General features: G+C 46.5%; 1 protein-coding gene across 1 annotated transcript; it reads right to left on the bottom strand.

The window, feature by feature from the left end:
* Positions 1-1,099: 1,099 nt before the first annotated feature.
* Positions 1,100-23,744, bottom strand: frmpd1a (FERM and PDZ domain containing 1a). The gene is made up of 17 exons (XM_076036208.1): positions 23,492-23,744; positions 23,312-23,375; positions 18,695-18,808; positions 14,895-15,017; positions 14,651-14,814; positions 13,292-13,394; positions 13,130-13,175; positions 12,082-12,186; positions 10,274-10,369; positions 9,855-9,980; positions 9,649-9,768; positions 9,351-9,487; positions 8,976-9,195; positions 8,679-8,861; positions 8,344-8,488; positions 7,058-8,266; positions 1,100-6,270 (listed from the first exon to the last, which is right to left on the bottom strand). Exons 4-17 carry the CDS (start codon positions 15,011-15,013, stop codon positions 2,918-2,920), a joined length of 6,126 nt encoding a protein of 2,041 aa, XP_075892323.1. The 5' UTR covers positions 15,014-15,017; positions 18,695-18,808; positions 23,312-23,375; positions 23,492-23,744; the 3' UTR covers positions 1,100-2,917.
* Positions 23,745-24,237: the final 493 nt, after the last annotated feature.

Here is a 24,237-nt window from a genome sequence, read left to right as displayed (position 1 = left end):
TTAAGGAATGCAAAATACAGATTTAAAAGTTATTCAAAGTTGCCCACAATGCTTAAGTCAAACTCAACTGGGCTTCGTATAGGGTCTTTCAGGTGTGTGAAGTCATTCAAAAAAAAAAAAAAAAAATCCTCATGTGTTTCTGAATTTATTGTGAATTATAACTTATGATTTTGCTTAGTTTCTTAGTTTAGATGATCTAACTTAATATATTCAAAGAAGACTGTAAACAGAAAACATATCATGATTATGGCTCAGGTCCCCTGGTGAAAAGTAGGTAAATCTGTGTAAACCCAAATTTCAGCAGGTCATTTGTGCCAAAAAACACAATCATATTTAAAGTTTAAAAGTTTGCTGTTTGTCATTTATTGTAGTTAAGGTGCAGTGTTTATTCTGAGAAGGTGCTCAGCAGACATTCTGGGCCAGCAACTGCATCACGGCCTCCTCCTCAAGTGGAATCGGGCCCGCGTGCTCAAAGTGATAAGTTGGTTACCCAACGCACATCCCAAAAACAAGCAAGGGTGTGAAAAGGCCAAGAAAACACACTTGATACAAAAGTTTGTTGTTGTTTAAGGTGAAAGAGCAACCACTGCAGACAAGAGGTGAGGGTATCAGAACCTGATGAACGAGCCACTGCCAACAAAAACACCTTTGACATGAACCATTGTTAAGGTGCTCTTGCAGATTAAATGTTTTGGAGAAAAACAGATTTCTACATTGAAGTTAATGCAGAACATAATGGTCACATGATCTATTGAAAACATTCAATCAAAAATGCACATTGCTTTTAAATCTAAACTGTCTTAAGAGTTCAAACGCATCTGTCTGATCCAAGCACCACTTTGGTTGCGTGTTTGGGACAAAAGGGTGTGGTGTAAATTTCTTAAGAAACTAGTTTAATTAAATTAAACTAGTTAAATTAGTTTGTGTTGTAGACTATAATGCAGCATGTGCAGCTGGTCTGTGGACTGACAAGATAGCATTCTTTGCCCCAATGAAAAAACTGCCTGTTTTTGCTGAATAATACAGTGATTCCATTTGAAACTTCTCAAGGGTCTACAAGAGGAGGAAAACTGATGTGAACGATGAATGAAATTGCAAAAACATCTCAAGATTGATTTTAATGGTGGGGGTTGAGCATCTCAAAGCAACAGCAGACGTCGTTTGCGAGTCATTCACAGATAAAATCCCTGATGAGACAACAATACATTGTATGGCTTATTACAGCATGCTTTGTGGGCACGGATGATTATCGAAAATGTATCTTCCATCATTTTGTCAGGGAGCAACTGTCTCAGGGAGATCAAGCTAAAAATTCAGTTTCTCTTGGAAGAAAGTACAGTACAGTCATTGCCTCTTGCATCATTGGAAACAAAACAAGTAAACAAAGTGTTTCAGTCGCCATTTTAAATTCATAGAGAAAAACTGTTGCAATACATTGTGTTGTCAGTACTGCAAGGGTGAAATTATATCTGATAACTTCGATTTCTCTAGTGAACATGCAGGTCCAGTGAGCGTCAGTCCCTTTTTTTTTTTTTTTTTTTTAACATTCCAGGTGAAAATGCTGCTATCAGACAGCTTATCCACAACAATAAGCTTTGCATAAATTGGTGTGGTTTGTAATTTTGTGGTATTTGTGGCAAGTTTGAAATACTCGTCAGTCTCAAAGATCAGAGACTGAATAAGCACAGAGCAACTGTTTTTTTTATGGAGTAGGCTAATCCCCTACCTGTGCTCATATCAACCTAACTACCACTATTGTGGTCACGCTGAGACATCGGTAGTAAAATGCACTTGGTGTAAGGGTCATGGTATTCCAAGTTCCAACTGACTGTCCCCAAAACTCGGAGAAGTGTGCAGGTTTTTTTTCTTCTTTTTGTTTGCAATGTTAGAACATTGCAGGAAACGCGACAATAATCAAATTCTCATACGGCTATGTAACATATCATGGTAGATTATGTAAAAGTAATAAAAACTGATCATAATAACAGTAAGAAAAATACCAGATGTTAACAGTTACATCACCACGTGCCTGGACAGTTAACCTCTTGGAAATACTTTTAAATGAATGAGACAGAAGCTTGCAAATGTGTTTGTTTAAAAGAAACCTTTGGAACAAATGTGCAAACTGACAACAAGCTTCATGTGCAAAGGACTGAACCTCATCAAAACTGTTTCATAAAGTCACACAATGCAATGCATACATCAGCATTCTGCTACAAGGTTTATAAAAAGCAAACGCAGCTTTAAGCTCAATTTCAGTGGTTTGACGAAATCGCTTCTCGCCTCAGTTTTTTTGGTTTTGTAAACAGTAACATTCAAAGACGTCTTTACTGACGGCCTTACAAACAACGTAAATATAAATATGCATCAGCGAAACCGCAGCACTCATGGCCAGTTCGCGGCCAGGATCCAACGCTGATTCACTGGGTGGTTGAGGTTGTGTGCTACTGGGCGTGTACGAGGCCTGCTGCCCTCACACACCACTTCACATTGTAAACGTTATCAAATGTCTTCTTCCTCCTCTTTACATTCCTCAACCCCACTCACTTTAGTAACCCAATTTGCTCAATAACATTTAACAAAATAAATAAAAAGAAGAAATACCATAAATACATTCAAGTACTTCAGTTCCTGGAAATCAAAGAGCATTTGCCTTCTTTACAGCTTTTGCATCACACTGCGGCTGCACTGGTTGTTGGCTGATGTGCACTGCAGAGAGTCAGTAGCCACATGCTCCTCAGCATTGGGAAGGTGACTCTTGAGATGTCTGTTGCGCTGGAACTCAGTTGCGGTAATGAGGCAGTTCCCGTCCTAAACACGATGGACACGGCTAACAGCCCCCCTGACGGAGACCTGATGTGCCTTCCGGTCACACATCGCAGAATACAGAGAAAAAAACAAAAATGCTTTGGTCCACTTAGAGTGCGGTGAGCGTGCGAAAGATCTGAGTGAGGCAGAAGACGGAGGCAGTGAGCGCCGTGCACTGCTTGGCGAGGAGCTTGGTGCTCAGGTCCTGGCAGCTGCGCTTGCTGCTGACTCGCTCTGCCGCCAGACAAAAGTCCCTGAATGAGCGGGCGACGTCGGCCAGCCCGGCCACTGCCTCTGCGTTCCTCCGGTCGCACCTGTCGCAACCTGAGAACCAGAGGCACACCACGGCCAACCCCACCAGGGTCCGGAAGCTTTCGGCCAGGGAGCGGAGCATCTCCTCGGGGCTCTGTCCGGTCCCCACCACCTTCTGGCAATTGGACGTCAGGCGCTTGGCCTCAGTTTGGAGCACCCGCTTGTTTTCCGTAAAATGTGCCGGGCAGGTGTCCCGTGGGTGGCGACCGCCGTGGCCTTCGGCACTTCCGCCACTGCCTTCCAGAACGGAGAGGAGCTGGTCCACGTCCAAGCGGAGAACCTGGAACCCGGCCGGAGGCTCCGGGTAGCGCTGTTGGCCCAGCCGGCTGACGACATCCTTGTGCGTTGGAGACGGGAAGCAGTGCGAGGTGTCGGACAGCGGCGACAGCAGGGGGCTGAGCTCGGAGGTAGAGGAAGAGAAGAGGTTGGGGCGTGTCAAGAAGGGCGAGTGGCCGGTGGAGACAGAGAGGAAGGAGGGGACGGGCGGAGAGGTGACCAGGGAAACCGCGCCGGACGTCTGCGTCACGCCGCTGCCCTGCGAGCGGCAGGAGAACTCGTAGACGGTGAGCTCCTCGTCGAAGCTGTCGCCGCCGCTGAAGCAGGTTGCGTATACAGGCGGACAGCCGCAGGCATCCAGGGGCGCTTGCAGCCCCTCTGCCACCGTCTCGCACCCAGATACCATTGCGGAACTGCAGCCGAGTTCAGGTTTCAGGGCGGGGACGGGCTGGAGTTCCACTGTGACTTCAGTCTGGGGCGAATCCTCGCAAACCGTGAAGACCCGGCAGCCCACAGACTTTGGTTTGTTGGGCGAGTCCAAGTGAGGCTCCGTAGGGCTGCACAGGCCGATCAAGGGCCTGTCCCTGCTGGTCCGTCTCACCGCCTGCGGCTGGTTGTGAAATGGAAGTCCAGGCCCGTTCAGATTTTGTGTGGTCACAACAATGCCCGAGGGGGTAGACGGTGACGGTTGTTTTGCGGGGCCGGGAGTGTCCATCTTTGGTCCGGGTGAATCTCTTTGGAGGCTGTTCAGGATGGAGGTGGGAGGTTCCGTAATTGGTCCAGGAGTGGAGCTTATGCTGAGTCCGCTGTCTAGAGGCTTATCATGGTGTTGGGCTCTGGGTTCAGTTTGGACAGGCGGTGCGGCGGAGCTTAACTCATTCACCTCCTCCAAGGACGAGTAGCAGCTCTTGGCCGGCTCGGCTTCAATATAGAACTCCCCGTCCACCTCCGACCCCGTCACTGTCGTGTCCGAATCATCCGACTCCGCAGTGGTGTCGGTTTCAAAGCCGACCGTCTGCGTGACGTCGTTAACGTCCGTGATGGTGATTTCCACGTTGTCCTTGGCGTGGTCCGCGCCCGGACTTTCGGCCGCGTTGCCTTCGCCGGCTACATGGAGGGATTCCTGGGATCTCGACAAGTAAAGTGGCAACTTTTGAATTTTCCCCCTCAGCGTGGAGGCAGACAAGCGACCCATGAGGCTCGGGGAGCAAGTCTGAAAAAGGAAGTGGGTCGGGGTGGAGGGAGGGCACTTGGACAGATTGTGGATGCCGTCAGCGGTGGTGTTGGTGAATATGGGACTGAGTGAATAGCAAGGTTCAGCAAATGAAGAATTGCTGGTGGGTTTGTCCGCCGTTTGATTTAAAGTCTGATCACTTTCATTGGCGATGTCACTTTTAACCTGAGCACCTGAATTAAATGTAGGAGACGTGGCGCTCGTCGCGGCTCCGAGCTTTTCAGTGATGGATCTTATGGCAAAAGTGTAATCGTTGTTGAGTGAATGGAGTCTTTTGTGCGATTCCGAACTGGGATGATGATGCTTGACTTGAGACTCGCCTTTGCCTAGTGCTGCAAAACTAGCGCTGATGCTACGCCTTGCCGCTGAATTCCAGTCGTACTTTTTGTCGCTCGATGCGGAGTTCAGAGAGACGCTCGTCTCGTCGTCCTCAAAAACGTTGTCCGAGTTGATGCTGTCTGTGACCTCGTCGCTCACCATGCTGACGGCTTCCTCCTCGTTCTCGCGTTTGGTCACGTCGAAATGTAAATGCAGCTGACCAGCGTGATTCTGTTGGCAAGGTGGGTCGTCTTTGGGGTCCGACGAAGGGATTTGATTTGTGGTCCCTTTGTTTTCTCTGAGCTCCGGCTCCTTCACTGGACACTCATTTTTCTTGGGAGTCGGAGGTAGAGGAGACGAGGGTGGAGGTGGTGGTGGCGAGTATGACAGAAGACTTTTGAGTGTGAGGATCTCTGCATTTGAGTTTGGCTCGGGCGCAATGAAATGAGCTCCTGGGAGGCCGTTACTGCTCTTTGTGTTGACATCCTTCAAACACGTAGCCGGGTTGTTGGCCTCTGGATTGGTTGTGCTGCACAGGAAGCCCCCTAATTCTTCTGTCTCGTCGGGTCCGTCTTTTTCTTTTTCTTCTGAGATTTTCGGCAGCAACTTGCGACTGACGAACGAGCCGTTCCTCGCCAAGCCCGCTGTCTCTTCCTCCTGGTTCTCCTCGTCACTCTTCTCCTGTGACCCAGCTTCTTCCTTTCCGTCACCTTGCCGATCCGAACTCTCTTTTCCATCCGGTTCCACTCTGCAGCGGACGACGGTGATAGTCGGTGACCCTGCCTTCAACACGTCTGTGACCGACTTTGATTCCATTGCGTCGGGTTCCATCTCCATTTCTGGCCTTCTGTTCCCAGTGGGATGCTGGCCATCTCTCGGCTGTTCAGGAGACCCCACGTCACTGGGGGATTTCGATAGGATGGGTTTGGACTCGAGCTGAGCTGGTTCTCCTTCAGAGTGGGTCAGGAGGGAGACAGTAGGACTTGGGTTCTTTGTTTGCTCAGAAGGTTCAGGATCTGAACTCAGCAAGTGCACATTGGGGTCTTCTGAGATGTTGTTATGAAACCTACTTAACACGAGATCCTGCCTTCTTTCTGGCTCTGGGTACGACACTCTTGAGGTGAATTCAGTTTCGATGAAGGAGCGTCGCTTGCGGGATCTCTTTCTGAGCTGGCACAACGTCTCTCTGGTTCCTCCCTCGTCTTCGCCTCCTTTACCGTCTTCCTCGCCATCTTCGTCTCTTTCTGCATCACTCACAGATACGCTGATGTCGTTGAGGCTGAGCGTGCTGAGGCAGTCGAGTTTCATTTCTGAGCAAATATCTGAAAATCAAAGAAAATGTTTTTGTGAAACTTTCTACTTTCTCCTAGTTTTACACTTTTATGTCTTGGCAGGAAGATAACACTGCCATCACTTTGATCTCATGAAGTCATTTATCTAGGTTGGCTCTTTGGCAGAAAAATAAACAAATTTCATCATTTATTGGTTAGAAGTCCCACATTACACCCATTTCTCCACCATCGTATTTCCTCCTGGACTGCACTCACAAGATTAACTATTATCTATATCTCAACTATTATTATCCATTATCTATTACCGTTTCTCGACTCATTTGTTTCACTTTTCATTTGTAAGTTTCTGGATAAGAAGCTATATTTTAAAGGTGTTTGATGACTGTGCTTTATCCAGCAGCATTTTTCACCAAAAAAGAAATGAAAAAAATGCTTTTCGCAAATTTGAAAAAATAGCACGTATCAAAAATGAGCACGATGATCTATCAATTCAGTGAGTCAATATTAATCAATAGTACAGTAGGAAAGCAGGTAGATTTGATGGATCACTGACCTACTTATTACTTAGTCTCCAAAAAAAGAAAGCAACAAGATATTGAACACATTAATAAAGTGGAAAAGAGAACTGTGGTTTTTCAGAATTATGATCCATTGCTATTTTATTGCTGCTTTATTAAGGGAAAGTCATTTCCATGGTATAACATATTTAGCCAGTAGGTGGCAGCAAGAGTGGACTTAACCTCCTGTGCTTTCATAACTCCAATGGACGTCCATAAAAGAAAATGTGAAGAGTTCCGTGCAAAATAGACCACCTCACCTCTTGGCTTGGCCCCTGAGGTTTGGTCCTCGGGCGAGGTGAAGCCATCTCTGGCGTCAAAGAACTCGTCGTCGGAGCTGCTGTCCCCGAAACCAGGTGGCGGCTGAAGGATGGGGACGGCTTCCAGCTCACTTTGCGCCTCTTTTTGCTCCTTGTCCTGCTGCGGGAGGCGGGGAAGGCTGCGGGCGCTGTCGGGAGTGATGTTGGAGCAGAGGCTGTAGTAGCAGCGGGCGTCGCCGTGGTCAAAGTTGAAGACGTAGTCCGCGTGGGCCGAGAGGGAGCACGAGGAGGGAGTCACTGCCGCGTGTTCCCCGCTCACGCGTTCACCTTCGCCTGCTCTTGATACGGACACGTCCAGCTCTCTCAGCTGTTCTCTCCTCCTCCTCCTCAGTTCCTCTTCCGCGTCGTCGTCTTCCTCGCTGGCCTCGGGAGGGCTGGGCAGGAAGTCCACCAGGCGCGAGAGCTCGGCGAAACACAGGGAGCGGTCGTCAGTGGAGGGGTTGCCCGGACAATCGGGGGGGCAGCGAGGGCTGGGAGAGGAAGGAGAGAGGAGCTGGGGGTCAGCCCCATCGCCCGACCTCCGGCTGCACTCGGAGTCGCGGGCCGTGAGCTGGATGAGGGGGTGGGAGTGAGCGGGGGGCGGGGCCAGGAGATGGGGCTGGACGTTGTTGTGGGCGTAGGGGTGAAGCTGGAGCGGGGAGTGACAGCGGGGCTGGGAAGGAGCCCGGGGATGGAAGGAAGAGGAAGAGCAGGAGATGAAGTCATCCTCCTCCAGGGCGTCGAGCGAGTCACTGGAGGGGCTGAAGAGGACTCGCGAGTCCGAGCGACACGAGTCGGACGACACGGACGGCTGCTCCTCGGCTGCCTTGACCTCCTCCTTGTCGCTACAATCACAGGTCGACACCTCCGCCTGTATTGGCTTTCCTTCCTGGTGTTGACATGCACCGTTCTCATCCTGATCACTCCTCAACGTGCACTTTTCTTTTTCAGTGTCACTGTGCTTTTCTTCCCTCTTATCCACACTCAGCCTCTCTCCTTTGTCTTTGTCAAGCCCGTGTCTCTTCCTGTCTCTGTCCTTTCGCTTCCTTCCGTCCGGGTCAGACGACGATCTGATGCGGTGGCGGGGCTTCTCGTCCCGGGACGTGCGGGCGACCGGCGGTTCCGTGTCTGAGGAGTTATCGGAGTCACTGCCGCACCGAGACACGTAGCCTGGACAGAACAGAAGTCAGGACGATTAATGGCACATTTGATGGACATAAGACACTTGGCAGTTCTGTTTTCCACACCTTCCTCAGCAGACACCCTGTGCTTCTTGTTGTCTTCCTCCCAGGGAAAGATGTTGAGGTTGGGGTGGACAAACAGTCGACAGTAGCCTGCTATGAGGCAGGACATGTCTTTGGCTGCTACCGACTCCAACAGCAATGTGATAGGCTGCATATAAAAATAAAAAATAAAACAACAGAAGTGGATAACATAAAAGCGCAACATACTGATACAACTGGAGTACATACAATACAAATAATGGAATATAGAAAAGCAGAAAAAAACATTGTTTTTAACCCCATAATAGTCAAGAATCGTAAGCATGGGAAGTGATTCATCACTGAGGGGCTCAGCTTACCTTGATGTCTTGCAGGTAGATTTTGACAAGGCTGACCTTGTCAGATTCAGGCAGAAGTTCGATGCGAGTGATGCTGCTGAACTCTGTGAGGGTGGACAGGATGCTCAGCTTGTGGTTGACCACCTGACTCACGCCGTAGTGCGCCCCCACCAACAAGGTCACCATTGACTCCCTGTCCTGGAGCTAAAGAGCAGAGTGGGGGAGGGACAACAAGAGAACCATAATGAAATGTTAACCCATCCAAATACTGCTTCTGCAACCAGTGGCCCTACTGAAAGTGAAGACTTGGATCCCTACCATCATGGTGGCACTGAAAGACTTGCCACCGAATGACTTCAGGTCGCTCAGCTCCTCCAAGTAATTTATCCGGGCCTGATCAACGGGCAGGCCCTTCTGCTTGGTGTCGTGCTGTGATTGGCTCTTCTTCATGTGATATGCGATGGCCTTCCTCAGATCCTTCTCTCGCATGTTCCTCAGCAATGTGGACGACACAAAGTTCTCGATGCCCCATGTCTTCCTGGAGCGCACACAGAAAATCACAGCTAGGTTTTAGCCCTAATTGTCAGAAATATTAACAGTTTATTTAGATTCCAAACTTATTTTTCTTTGTATTCAAGATTTAACTCTTGCTAATGCTAATCTTAAATGCATCACTGTGCGTGTGGGGCTCACGTGATGATCTTCAAATTTGTCTTTGGCGATTGTCCGCAACACGCCAGCCTCTCCTGGATGTGCAGTGCAGCCAGTCGCAGGGCCGTGTTACACCTCATCTCTATTGCAAAGCGCTCCTGCAGAACATCATTCACCCCCTGACAAACGCACACAGACAGTGTAAACAGTGGTGCAGGGATTTGGAAAAACCTTCCTTTTCTCATAGCATTACAGGATGTAGCGCAGAGAAGTAAACCTTTGTTGTGATCTGACAATTAATTCAAACTGTGCAACCAGGTATACAATTTCTGTCATCTACCTGCAGGTAGAGGTACATGAAGGCAGTGGGATCCTCCTGCAGCATCAGCTGGAGGACTCTGGGCATAAAACACACGCGGAACAGACACCTGTAGTCGTGTGTCTCTTTCTTCTGCACCACCTGCACGAACACAAACACACACGCACTGTGCATTTAACTGTACACAAGCAAAACCCTTGAAATGATTAGTTCCTATGCGTGTGTACCTGCTGTATCCTTTCCTCATCGTGCAGCAGCAGCAGCTTGCTGATGCTGTGCTGCTGCTCCAGCACCAGAGAGAAGTGTTCGATGCGGCTCAGAGAAAGCTTTTCCTTCAGTGTCATCACGATGTCCTGATGCACCAAGAAAGTTAGATCCTCAGAGACAATATTTTATAGCGGCGGGACACAAGTGCTGAGCTAAGTGAGGTGCCGGTAATGCAATGCAAAAGCCTGAGCAGTCTAGAAAGTTAGTTTACACCTTATACAGCACTTACAGACTGTGAGTGGGACAAATGCATTGTTCTGTAAAAGTAACTATGTACACTTCCTGACCACCAAGCCATTGCTAAAACATCACAAAATCTACTGCTGACCTATTTTAGAGATTTAAACAGTAGTGTTTTTTTTTTGTCATTTGGCTTTACCTTCACTGTGGTGTTTGGCTCAAATTTAAAAGCCTTGGTCTGCCCGTTCTCCAAGTACACCTTCAAAACATTTGGCAGGAAGAGCAGCGAGTTACCCTGCAAAGCAGCAGAGAGGTGGAAGTGTCAGCAGGAACATCACAACACCTGTCAAGTCGAGGAAGCGTCTGTGTTTGAGCCTCCAGCGCACAGTTTGAGTTGCTCGTCAGAATGTTTGTGAGTAGAGAACGATGCAATTGCAATGGTAACTAGATCATAGCGCTTATCAAGACAAGAGATTTTAAAGCGAGCCAAAGAGTAAAGTAAACGTAGATAAATAACACATACATTAATTACACCAGCAGGCAAATTCCAGAATTTTCCTCAAGCGAGCTAATCTTAATTCTGAAAGGGTTCTCGACTGACAGCCTGCAGTGGGATTTAGACTACAAATGCCAGTGTAGTTAGAGACTTTCTTTACATTGTGCCTTTGATGCCGAACACATTCAATAAAACACAGCAAGGAGAAAAGTTAGGATTAGGTTTTTGTTGCTATCTTTTAGATCACGCCGGAAAAATAGAGCAACCTTCTAAGTAGCATGATATGATATGCACATTTCACACTGAAATGCAGCTGAAATTCACAGAGGCAGAACCAAATACTGGCTGAATCACTGCAGTGAGTCTCTCTCTTCCCCGTTATCATCCCTCTTCTCATTTTAGACAGTTTGTCTGCTTTGTGACAATAGGATCTAATGCAACATCCATGTCTGTGTTTTCTCGAATTTCAAAAGGAGGACTTTCCAATTTTTTACATCCACTCCTGAGTCATCGTCTCCTTTTTTTGTACATTTTGCTTGATCTCCATTTTAATGAGGACTAACGACACACTCTGTCTCTTCCCCTGCTGCTATTCATCTCTTCAATCTGATGTTTATTGTCCGTTAATCACAGACATTAAGAACGGAGGATGAGTCAGACATCGATCTGTGTTTTCTCTGTCATTAGTAATGGACACTCCGACCTCTCAGTGGTTTTCCTCGGACAGCTAATTCCACATCCGCTCGCAGAACGGCAACTCATGCCAGCAGGAGTCACACTGCGTACTTGTGTGGCGTGAGACTGAACAATTATAATTCCAAACTTCTTGTTACAGAGCAAATGTGACAAATCAAAGGAGGATGATATTTTTTCAAATGAAGGAACACAACACATGCAATGTTACTTGCTCAAGCTGAAAAGACAAATGTCCACCAGAAAAACGGGCAAACACTCGCTTGCACGCACGGATTGACATTTGTCAAATTGTAAAGTGTGATCAGAACTCGCAGCAGGTCTTAGCTGGTGTACAATCATTAAGGACCTGTGAAGACCAGACCAGCGCAGGCAGGGCGGAGGAGGAATATCAAATCACACAGGCACAGTGTGTGATTAGAAAGACAGGCAGATGTTGAGGATTCATGGCATCGTTGTTCTGATGCGACATCTGAAATGCATTTCACATTACAGTTTACCTCTGCTAACCCCTGTATTACTTTTAATGTTGCAAAGCGTGAGCTGTGTCATGTTTTTGTTTGAGCAACATAAGATTATTGAGGAAGAGGGTTTTTTTTTCTACTCATCCATTTCTTAGTCTGCCAAATGTATTGAACAATTAAAGGGCCAACTTCAGAAGTTTTGGGTTAAATCAACACAAACAACTGTTCTTCCCTGCCCGTGACACAGAATATCTTGCAAGTTAATGTGGCTATGAATATTATCCTGAGCAATCACTATGAAAAAATGCTAATGATTTGAATTTGCATTTAGGCAACAGCAGTTCTGTGACTCACCTGAGAGTGTCCATTGACTTCCACCTCCTCAGCAAAGTGAACTTTGACAGGGTTGGACCTGAGCTTGGCCCTCTTCTCTGGTGTAATGAAAGATGACTTTGGGCCCTGCAGCAAATTGGAGAAAAGGAGGCTCCTGAAACACTGAGGAGACTGACAACAAAAAAAATTGGTTGTCACAATGCAAAAGGGCTACTCAGAGCTCTCCATTAATAGTTGTGCCAGTTCGTAACAGCAGAGGGCGTCTTATTGGCTTCGGAGGTGATGCACTGCAGTCTTTACCTAAACTCTCCACTGCCAAGTGTGAGTTGTGAAAATAATCCATGTTGTGGCTGCTGTTGCCTCCCATTTATAAAAAAAAGTATTTATACAACAGCAGTGTGTCTCCTGTTTCAATCTGCTCCACCAAAGCATTTACATTAAGTGGGCATCCATTATGCATCAGCATTCATCTCACGCTGAGTCGCAACTCAGTGACAGGCAATCATTCTGCTACTACAACACCAACCATCTCACTGTAATAAAGCTCCCCACTAAAGCACGTCTCAGTTCGAAACTCTTATGACATTTCGTCAAAGCAAACTTGACAGACACGATAATTTTCCGGGAAACACTTGCATTATACTATATTTCTTGCAGCCATAGATTTTTGTCTTGGAGGAGTGGTGAGTTACAAATGAGGCAAAGCTGCTGCCATCAGCAGAGCAGCCGATGAGAATCGTTGAGGGGCGGCAATTCATTCTCTGTCTACTTCAGCTGACACACACACACACACACACACACACACACACACACACACACACACACACACACACACACACACACGGGCTGAATGATCAGGGTAGGGTGCGTGTGTGTGTGTATTAATGAAGGGGGTCATGAGTAGTCTATGTCAACACTACGGTGACATAGCTGTGCTGCCCTCACTAACATGCTGATCAGTGTGTTGGTGACCTCTTGTCCCCTCACGTACAGGTACATGTAACACCGCCAGGTTTGGATGATGATCATCATCCCATCAGCATTAGTGTTGAGAGTGTGTCCGACTCACCAGCATCGTTCTCAGGATGGTCATGGTCAGTGACTCTTGGCACTCCCTGAGGTAAAAAATAATAGAAAGAAATCCAGACATAGCTCTTAATTTTAACAGGAAGTGCTCTGTGTATCTTCATTCTGAGCACATCCTTGTTATAAACAGATAATCAGTGCGAACCTGATTATTTCAGCAGCTTGCTCAGGGGTCAGGTCATCGACTGCGACGTTATTGATCTTCACGAGCTGGTCGCCAGGGACGAGCCGGCCATCTGCAGGACCACCTGCACACACAAAGACGTCCTTGTGTTGTCATATTTCAGGGTGTCTCACGGGCCTCAGCCCATCCACATTGGACTGACTGCAGGCAGCCGCCTGTGTTCCATTGTGTTTTGCACTGTTCCGATGCGTTCTGCTGATCTAATTTTCATCTCACACCAAAGCAGAAAGTTTCATCCAATCAATCTCTGCGAGACCAGAATCCAATCAGTGTCGATATGGACGCCTCACTGTCTCTGTTTGCACTCTGCCACCTGTGTGTGGTGTGTGCACGGCGCTGCCTTCTGTTTAGTATTTTGCCACTGCTCTACTTCTAATAGGAATTAAGTTACTTTGCATGGGAATCTTTTCAGATGTTTACACTGTTAGAAGACAGTAAACATGTCCGAGATGGTCATTACTTACATTTAACTTACACAAAACTTTATATGACAAACATATGACAAACTATGTATGTTTCTTTAATTTCTATTAGTACGGTGAGGAGGTAATTAGTAAGGCAGATGTGTGATTTTACACTATAAATGCTGATATTTAGCAAAGATGACTGTCACATTTGAAACTATTCCCTGCCATCACCTCTCATCACATCGTCAACTCCCAAGCATATTCTGAACGACAAGGTTTACGTGGAATACAGCCATGACACCTGATATTAAAGAATGATTTGCAAAACGTGGACAGAAGGCAGATGCTGCTATTAATGAAAATAGTTTTTATTTAAAAAAGGATTCATATCTTGTTAATGGGACGTCAGAGTCAGACTACAATGTTCTTTATTAAGTCAAAATTTACTGGGCCCACTAGAAGTAGATAGATAGAGACGTAGAGAGAGAGTGTGTGTGAGAGAGAGAGAGAGAGAGAGAAAGAGAGAAAGAGGCTGTTTGTCTGTGGCCAGCAAAAGCAGATGGTGAGAGAGTGAGAGAGGAGACTTGAGGCAGACAGGAGAAAGTGAGGTAATCTGCCGTTTGAACTCGAGGGAATTCAGGACCTTGTGGCTCTGCAGCTTAATGTAAAATCCACTGCAGAGCCCCAACCCCAGCAGAATATAAGGCCTGGAAAAGACAGGAGCTCTGAGCGGGATGTAACAGGGCTCACACAAGCCACTATATGTCAACTATCTAACATTGACAGACATCAGGCCTTAGAACCGGGTGTTGCGAGGGATTCGCAAGTAAGAAAAGAGCAGAAAAGAGAAAGCGGTAGCCAACAACATGCTTCCATACTCGGCAACGCTGTCTTGTGGTTGAGCTCGTCATACCTGGGGTGACCTCCTGAACCAGGATGGGGGTCTGACTGGTCAGGGTGAGGCCATGAGAGTTGAGGCTCGGGTCTCTTGGGATCTGAACGTTGAAGCGAAACGGGTAATTTCTCTGATCTGACCGACTGGACTCGGCCGCTTTCCCATCCGCTGCAGCCCGGTCCCTGCCGAGGAGAAAGTAATATTTAAGAGCTGCGTCTGGTCAAGAAAATGGGACAAAAACTATTCCAACGCGGTTGGTTACCTGCTGAGAGAGTGGGACCTGCTGCCCAAGTCCCTGGACCTCCTCAGCCATCGTCCCACCACCTGCTCCACCCGGCTGGTCCTGCGGGATGGGGAGCGGCTCCTGTCCTGCACCTCCATTTACCTGCAAGAGTCCCAGATGGTCGGTAGGACAACAGGCGACTGACAAAATTGTTCATGCGATAAGAAAAACGTTTCTTTATCCATCTAATGTGTCCCTACAAAAAGAGTGAAACGATAAGGACAGTTTTAAGATTAAAGAAAAAGAATGTCATAATGATCTGATTCAGAATTTCATTTCAAAGTAAGAAGTCAACATCACATTCCGCAATCAGCCAAATCACATAATTTGGACGTTGCATTGCCTCAAACACACAAGGACACGTGCGCTGGCCTGGCACAGGGATGCTGGGCTGAGGCCAACCATGATGTCACATGTGACTTCCCGCAGCCTAAAAGGCTCTTAGTGCAAGTTTTCGGTCAACAACATGATATCAGATATCAGTGTCATTAATTCCTAATTGTCTGTAGATTCACTTTAAATATGTCCCTTGACTGCTCTGGGGTGACAGGTGGTCGTTATAAACAACTGTTGACAGGCCGCTGTGGGAGGTGGAGAGGAGGATGTAATGGATTCGGTCGTGTCTCGTTTGCGGGTGGAGGGGTGGAGAGGTGGAGGGTGGCGGTGTCTCAGGCTGGTTCATAGATCTGTAGTTGTGCGCTAATGGATGTGATATTTTAGCCAATGCCATATCAGCTTTCTCACATGCACACATGTGTAAGCACGCGCACGCAAGTGCACAATTATATTAAAAGTATTATTGTCATCATACCTTTATGAAACACAGAATGCAGAATATTTCATTTAATCCTCTTAACTAGATAATATAAAATCTATAATAAATACCAAAAGAAAAACATTTACTCTCCAATTCAGCTTGCAAAATATTTCACGTAAAAACCAATTGAATGAATGGATGAGGGAATGATTTGCAGATTTCTTCTGATGGCTGAGATGAATGGCTGGTATGGAATGGCTGGTATGACCTCAGCGCAGCTTTTTGTGTCTCTCAGTGAGCAGATGCAGGAAGGGATCTCCCACGGACGGATGTTGCTGCTGATGGACATTAGTGGCATCCATTACAGCGGGTGGTGTGGGGGTGGGGTCTCGTAACAGAAACGCAGAGGAGCGAGGCGTCCGGCGCGCCGTTGGGTGCAGAGGGAAAAAAAACAAAAAACGAGGACGTTGTGAAAAGATGATAGAGAGAAGAAGAAGTGTGTAGGAGGCAGGAGAGGAGAAGCGGGGTTGGTGATCAAAGTGTTCAGTGACATGGCGAGACAGCAGCGTCTCCTGGGGGATCCCGGGCACATAAACCATCCATCTGTCTGTCAGCCCCCCTCTATCATCGCTGCCTCTCCTGCTCTTTCATCCTGCTGGTCCAGCCTTGACTCCTGCCTCTTCCCCAGCTCACTCTTCCTGTTAGCGTTCCTCAAAGTGCGCGCCTTCTCGAATTACACGGCCAAAAAAAAAAAATGGTGCAGAGCTTTGTTTACGTGCGGCAAACTCATCGCCGTGCTGTTTTCACCAGTGGCAGCAAAGGGCGTAAACACGAAGAGGCAACCAGACACTCAACACGTATTCATTTTAACGTTAACCTGAAAGCTATTGCAGGAAAAGTATTGCTTTACCACTGCTAAACCAATGCAAATCTACAGCATGATAAATACACTGTTTTGAAGCACAAGTGAATTTCAAGGTAGCTGAATAAAACCTGATCAGTCTGGTTCCATCCATTCAAAGGGTGCAACCCAACAGACTCATTCTGACAAAAAGCTCATAAAGCCAAGGTGTAAGGTCTATACTTCATTCACAGCACCAATATCAACCCCTAAATATATTTCAAAAGGCAGCAGAAAAGGTTGGTGTTTTAACGATCATGACATATTGCACCTGTTCAACTGAACTTATCCAGGTAATATCTTCTACTTGTCGCTGGCTCTGATCAGAGAAGAAAATGGTATTCCAGACATCGCCTTCCATTTCTGCTTCACTGGGGGAGTCTTGGGGCTTCGTGAGGCCAAATGATATATAATCACCCAGGGGAGTTCTCGGTCTTCCACAGGATGTGGGAAGACCATCAAAGGGAGGTGTCAAGAGGCATCTCCTGAACCAGCTGTCTGCTGTAGGTGCGAAGGTGCTGCTGCTGTTCTAACCCAAGCTCTCTGGCCAGATCTTGGTTGGATCACTGCACTCTTGGTTGATGACTGAATCTCATCGTTCTGTCCATCCCTCCAGATTCATGGGTTGAGGGTTGGAGCACTGACTGACTGGTGGATGTTGAGCTTTATGTTCGAGCGTTACTTCCTCTTTGCCACAACAGTCCAGTACACGAGCCCTCACAGCAGGTACCGACAAATCCACATTTTCAATCACAGTCAAGTATAAACCCAACCTTTATCTAAAAGTTTTATATTCATTACACACAGTGGCCAGAAGGAACAAAGCAATGTGTGGCAGCAACATTATGGGTACTTTTGCAGAAAACCACCACTACTCCTGAACCCAATAAGAAACGTATTGGATGGACTGTTGATGAATTATTTTCTTAATAAAAACACCTCTAGCTAGGTACAATAAAGTCATAAAATGGTCACAACAACTTCTTAAATTACTGCATCCCGGTTTTATAGGACAAACTAAAAAATGTGTAACATGACGCAAATGGTCAAAACTTGAGAAAGTAAATTTCTACGTTCTTTCTAAAAACCAAAAAGTGACGTGTTTGATGACCTAAAAGGTCGACAATGCAAAATCTAGCAAAACATGAGACGTGTGATGGAAACCAATCTGGAACACAATTCATGTAAATTCAGTTAACTGTAATGTGTAATTTAGCCACAAGCCTATTTTTTGAGGTAAACTCAACAATGACAATTATAAAAGTATTGTGAAAGTCAGCCATCAGAAAATTAGATTGACCTGGCAGGTTGCACAGGGAGAAAATGAAAGAGCTACAAATGAATGCCACTGTCTCCTCCCCTTCTTGACTGCTCGCAAACTCTTAATCAGCCCAGATGGCGTAAACCCAAATTAAATGCATTTCTACAAGCCTCGCTCAACCAATTCATTCACTCGCACAGCCACCTCTGTGCAGCTAATGTATGTCAAAAAGCATGAACACAGCTGATACGCTCCGGTTCCTCCAAAGTGTGCCGCGTATATCATGCATTACTTACAACATGCGGCACAGGCAAATGGGATTACAGAGTGTGTCTACAGTCTGTGACCGGCGGTTTGTGCGTCACTTGCGCTGAGCCAGATTAGACTGAGCTTCAGTGCAGCCGCGCAGGCCTGCGGAGTCCGACAGACTGGCCAGGACACTGACACTACTCACTGTCTATCACCCTCTCACCTCAAGCCACCGCTCCTAATCCTCTAATCAGAGCATCTTTCTTTGTGTGCGCAGAGCCAACTACCTTTTCATGTTGGTGAATGAAAACAACAAGAGCAACAAAAGTGCAAAGATGCTGCACCTTTTGTGCAAGAAGGAGCGCTACCACAGGTTATACCTGCCTGCAGCCATCAGGCTGTATAACTGCACCCAGTGCAATGAAACACTTATTTATAAACACTTACATACGTATGTACATAATTTGTCTATATATTCTATATCTTTCTTTTTAATTCACTCACTTTGTATGCTCCTTTAACGATGCACATTTCCCCAATGTGGGATAAATAAAGGCATTCTTATTCTTATTCTTAAAAAGTGTACAGCAGCAATCAAAGACCAGACCAACCTGCTCTCTGCCCTGTGTGTCAGGGCTCCATGAGGGCGCCGGTTACAGTCCCACTCCGCCTTCTCTCTGCCCATCTCTCGTCTGCAGAGGGCCGACGTGGTGCGTCTTCATCTCCTGAGGGCAGCCAACAACATCAGAGTTAAGGTCTAGGACGAGACGAGGGGCCGCTCGGGGGATTTCATCTCCAAAATAAGCCGGTGAATCATTTCGAATCAACACAAACAAACACGAGCGACAGGGACACACGTGGAGGGCAGGCGCCGAGGTGAGCAAAGCGGCGGCGAGCGGGCCGAGCGGACGGGACAGGCGAGGTCAGAGCAGAAGGAAACGAAGGCCGGAGGAGCACGTGGGAAGCGAGTCTGGGTGGGAGGGGCGGAAGATGAGGGTGGTGGGGTGGGGTGGGAGGAGGGCGAAGGAAGACAGCTGGGCTCCGTCGTAGCGGGACGGGCCTGCCTGGGCTGCCTGTGCTGTTTGTGGAGTCCCACTTGCCCCTGCTCTGCTCCAAACACCATGCATATTTAATGAGGCCCTTACAAAGCTGTGGGAAAAGAGATGCTGGGAACTTCTTCTGAAGCACACCCTCGCCCTCCCACCCCCCACGTCTCCACCCCTACGCTCCCCCCACCACTCAAACTGTCACTGCTCAGTACTTTTCTTTCATAATTCTTCCTCCTGTTGTCTCCCCCCGCCGCTCTGATAATCTCTCTTATGATTGGCTCTCCGAGTTATTTTTAAAGATTGATTGTTTCCTCCGGCTCTTGCGCAAGCAGAGCTCACGGCAACTTAATAGCGTTGCGCTGCCGTTGCCAAAAGGAGCGCTTGATTTATGTCTGCCTCGTGTTTTCTTTGCAAAGAATTTTCCCCGGGATCAGCTGTGCTTTCGCAGCCGTTGGAATAAAAAAAGAGAAAAGCTTGCACGTGTGCAGGTTCCCCCTTCCTCTTTCTTCAGTCCTCACTCACATTCACAAACAAATTGAGGCACATGCTCTGCGCGGCCGTGTGTGCGTGCACCTTACGCAACACGATGTTTGACTTTATGAGTGCACGTATGTTTTTATTATGGGAGCGGGCGGCCGACGCTTTTGTGTCTGTGCGCGCAAGGGTATGCGCGCGTTTGTCAGAGTGCTGTGTGCATCAATAATGTATCTAGATAATGCAACCGCTTCACTCTACCAGGAACAACTAACAGGCATACCGATGCACACCGGGAGACAGAGGACGAGGGGCGCGGAGCGAGAGGCATGAGGCAGCAGAGGAGCGACGAGGAAGGGAAATCTGAGCGTGAGGAAACAGCACGCAAGTGATGTTATGATGGGTAAGGAACGTATATCTATAACCACACAGTGTGTGCGCATATATATGGATGAGGAGACGGACAGAGGCCGCAGGATCTGGTGGCACCGAGGTGGGAAGTCCTGCTTCCTCCACGACTCTGCAGATTGATGTTAATGCAACCGCTTAAAACTGACACTTGTTCCGGTTGTTTGTGTTCATACCACTTGTGCTCCCGTCTGCATTTGCAAGCACCGCCATCATTCAGTCATCTGAGCTCCATTAAGAAAGTCCAGATTGAAGCCAAAGCCTTCCCCTGCTCTTTGTTCGCAACACATAAGCACAGTGCTTCCCAGTATCAGGGCAAATCTTTCAAAAGCCTAAGAGATTGTGTCACTATTATGTGTATCTACAATAGATTTGTTTGTGTAATAACAACATATACATTACACATGATGGAAGAACATCATCATCATGAATCATCTAGTCATAACTGGAGAAGTTGTGATGAAAAACTGGAGAATACTGTTTTTGTGTAAATATGAAAGTATGAGGCAATGGAAGTATATGGAAGTATAAATGCTTATTACCTTGAAATATGCAAAAAAGGGAACATTTTTCTTTTACAAATTTTCTAAATGGTCAATTTCCAATAGTTCAATTGCCAATACGATGATATTCAAAGACCCAGTCTTTGTTATTGGGTCTATTCAACCTGGAATCCGTTTCTATTATACCCTTTAAAACTACTACAGAGTGACATTTAATCATAACACATAACTTGTATTGCGATTTCTATTATTTATCTGATTTCTTGGTTTTTTTCTAGGGTACAGTGACTACCACTCTTCTCAAACAATACTCCTCCAGTTCTATTATGCAGATTTCTCTTTTGACTGTAAATACTGTAACACCACCTGATTGACCCCTCTCTCCAGAGTGGCAGAGGGGGACGAAATCCAATTACAAGCTCTCTCTCTCTTTCTCTCTCTCACGAACACACACGCACACCCAACAACCTTTGAGGTTTAATTGTTCGCCACATTAGTAACAGATGGTCCACAATGTATGTACATCTTTTTTGTTTAAACAGTTGTTTTTGATTGTTGCAATTGCAATAACCAAACAATAAAAATTGCCACACTTTCAGTGTATGAATAAATATCATTACAGTATGTGAATTATTTTTAACCTTGGAGATTTATTTTGGTAGACCTTATTTTACTATCAGGGGCCTGAAACTCTCTCGTGATCAGCATGATAACACTAATTTATCCACTGAATTATAATAGAGGCTGATAGCTTTTGATTGTCATCTGAAGCTGAAAAGAGTTTTCTTTTCAATTGTTGAAATGCAATTTAAAACCATTTCATTAGATATTATAAAATAGACTGACAGATGGAGGAGCAAATTTTATGGTATGGCATACTTGTGTTATTGGCCCTGACACTCTAAGACTCATTAGCACACAATTTGTGGTCACACTCGCTTTGTGGTTTCTCTGTGCTCTTCAACGATACATTGTGGGGGCTAGCCTGAGACAAACAGTTACGTGGTTAAGAAGGCAATCATCAAATTCTTTATTGTCTACATCTAATGGTAAAATACGTGCCTACAAAAATGTCCTTAACAGTTAGGAATTACAAAACAGAGTAGAGGAATAAACCTTTCTCACATTGTTCTAACAGCTTCTCCTGTGCAGCAAAGTAGTTATACAACGGAGAAAGCTAACACTTGGCTTTGATGCTTTTACATCCTCCGATTTTTTGGGGATGCTCAGAGGATTTACCTCTTACAATATTTAAGTTTTGAAAGTAGGACGAGAGTGGCGCATCCTGACGCAAGATGGTAAATTCTGAGGTCAGGAGTTCAGTAAATAAGGTCTCTGTTTGGAACAAAATGACGAAGGGCCGTTCTTCCAAAGACAATGTGTTGGTGAGGAGGAAGCGGAGAGATTCGCTTGCATCGGGGACTAAAACTGAATGGTGCACTTGTGTGTGCACTGCTCTTTAAATGCTTTGCGAAAAAAAGGGGGAAAAAACACCACTTGACTCAGTTATTGCACATGTGAGTAGGGGCAACACTTGGGACTGCCAGTATCTGCACACATTAGTGTGTGTGTGTCCATGCATGCGTGTGTGTGTGTGTGTGTGTGTGTGTGTGTGTGTGTGTGTGTGTGTGTGTGTGTGTGTGTGTGTGCAGTATATCCTTGTGCACGCAGCCGTGCACAGAGAGGTTGACAGACACACCCAGAGTTTTCGCTCAGTATTAAACTTGACAAATACGAAGCATCAAAAATGTAGCCGAGCCTAAAAATAACATCATAAATTAGTAAACCTGGGAGGGCCTTCAGAAGGCAGCTGGCCTCATATTCTTCTTATGTTTCAAATTTCAATAGCGCGGTGGAGCTGACTTTGCGCTCTGGGCTCTTCGTCAAACACATGCATCGATGCAGTGAAATCCCAGGGACGAGGGCACGTACACTCTTTTTTCCCCATGCAAATGAGGACCATGTCCATGTGCTGCACCAGCTTTGTGTCACTCACAAGCACCGAGTACAGTAGCGCGGAGACACAGTGGTGGTGTGTTTTAGGCGACTAAAGCATGATGCAGCAAAATATCCCAAGCAGTTGTCTTGCTGAAAACTGACATGCAGCTGTGCGGTCGAGTGTACCGGCTTGTGTTGTGCTTACTGGCTTGCAGCGAGGCACTGGTAAAAACACTTTTTTAATTTGGCTCTGACTCCGCACTGTTGGTTCGTTCATCAATTCTTAAGCAGCAGTGGTTGAATGTGAAAAACGACTGAGTCATTTGCTGTTGAAGGAGGCGAGGAGATGCTCCAAGCCCTGTTAAGTGTTGTGACGGGGCTGGGAGAACACACACACACACACACACACACACACACACACACACACACACACACACACACACACACACACACACACACACACACACCTACCCTTTATTTGCACCCCTCCTTCAGCCCTCTGGCTAAGAACAGGTGCAGGAGTGAGTCTGAGGTGACCCTAACCTGGTCACAACAAATATGTAACACTTCAGATGTGTTACATCCACCTCAGTTTTTGAACTGAACAACAATTACTAGTGAACAACTTGGAAAGACATCAGGCCCGTTTTCACACTGTCAATGTAAAGAGCCAAAAATATTGATATAATGGAAGGAAGGAAAACATCTACCTCGGTCCAAGTCATAAATGTGATCAAATAAAGGTTATCCGCCTGCTAATGAAGTTTCTTGTCGAGCTTGGACAGGCGACCCCCCTTGCGTTTGTTATTCAGTCTTGTTGGATTTTGCTGGAACGTCGATGAGCTTAGGACTTTACCTAGCCGCGAGCTTCTCCTCCTTAATCCGCTCCTGGGCGCAGGGAGACGGTGTCCTGGGCCGAACTGGAGGGGAAACAGGAGCGATGGTAATAACACCGATAAAATAAAAACAAAACAAACACACACACACAAAAAAAACAAAAAAAAAAACTTGGAAAACGCCGCGGAAACAGCCACACCTTCCCGTTTTAATCCATCGCACCTGGCGGTAGCGGTAGCGCGGGGAGTCGCGGCGCGAGACCCTTCCCTTCGCAAACGGGAATATACGACCGGCTCCTCGTGCAGGTGACGCGGACGGGTGAGGCGCACGCGGCTTAGCAGACGGTAATCTCTCTCCCTCTCTCTCTCTCTCTCTCCCTCCCTCCCTCCCTACTACGCGCGCGCACAAAAGTTTCAAAAGCCACGGCGGGGATACTTCACTTCCTTCTTTTCAATAGAGATAAAGCCGGACAGAGTGAGACACCGCGAGACCCTCTGGTGCTCACTTACCTGCTCGCGCGCTATGTACGAGCCAATGTGCACGTTTGCGGTTTTTATTTTGCCGTGCGTGCGTAACGTCTGAAATGGAAGGCAGACGTCATAGAGTTACTTGATTAATTCATTTAAAGAGAAATGTATGAATTTCTATCTATCTATCTATCTATCTATCTATCTATCTATCTATCTATCTATCTATCTATCTATCTATCTATCTATCTATCTATCTATCTGGCCTCTAACTCCCTCTACTGGCGTTAACGATTTACTGCAGCTACCGATTTGTTAGGTGTAGAACAATCTCTTCAGCCACCAATAAATAAGTAAGTAAGTAAGTAAGTAAATAAGTAAGTAAGTAAGTAAATAAATAAATAAAAACAACTCACTTCCTGGTCCTGCAATTTTAGTAAAGACAATTGTCTAATACCGATGCAGCCACAACATAAAA

The sequence above is a fragment of the Nelusetta ayraudi genome, unplaced genomic scaffold (genome assembly GCF_046127955.1).
Source record: "Nelusetta ayraudi isolate G7.1 ecotype Tasmania unplaced genomic scaffold, CSIRO-AGI_Nayr_v1 ptg000004l, whole genome shotgun sequence".
NCBI lineage: Eukaryota > Metazoa > Chordata > Actinopteri > Tetraodontiformes > Monacanthidae > Nelusetta > Nelusetta ayraudi.
This window is presented reverse-complemented; position numbering and strand designations above follow the sequence as displayed.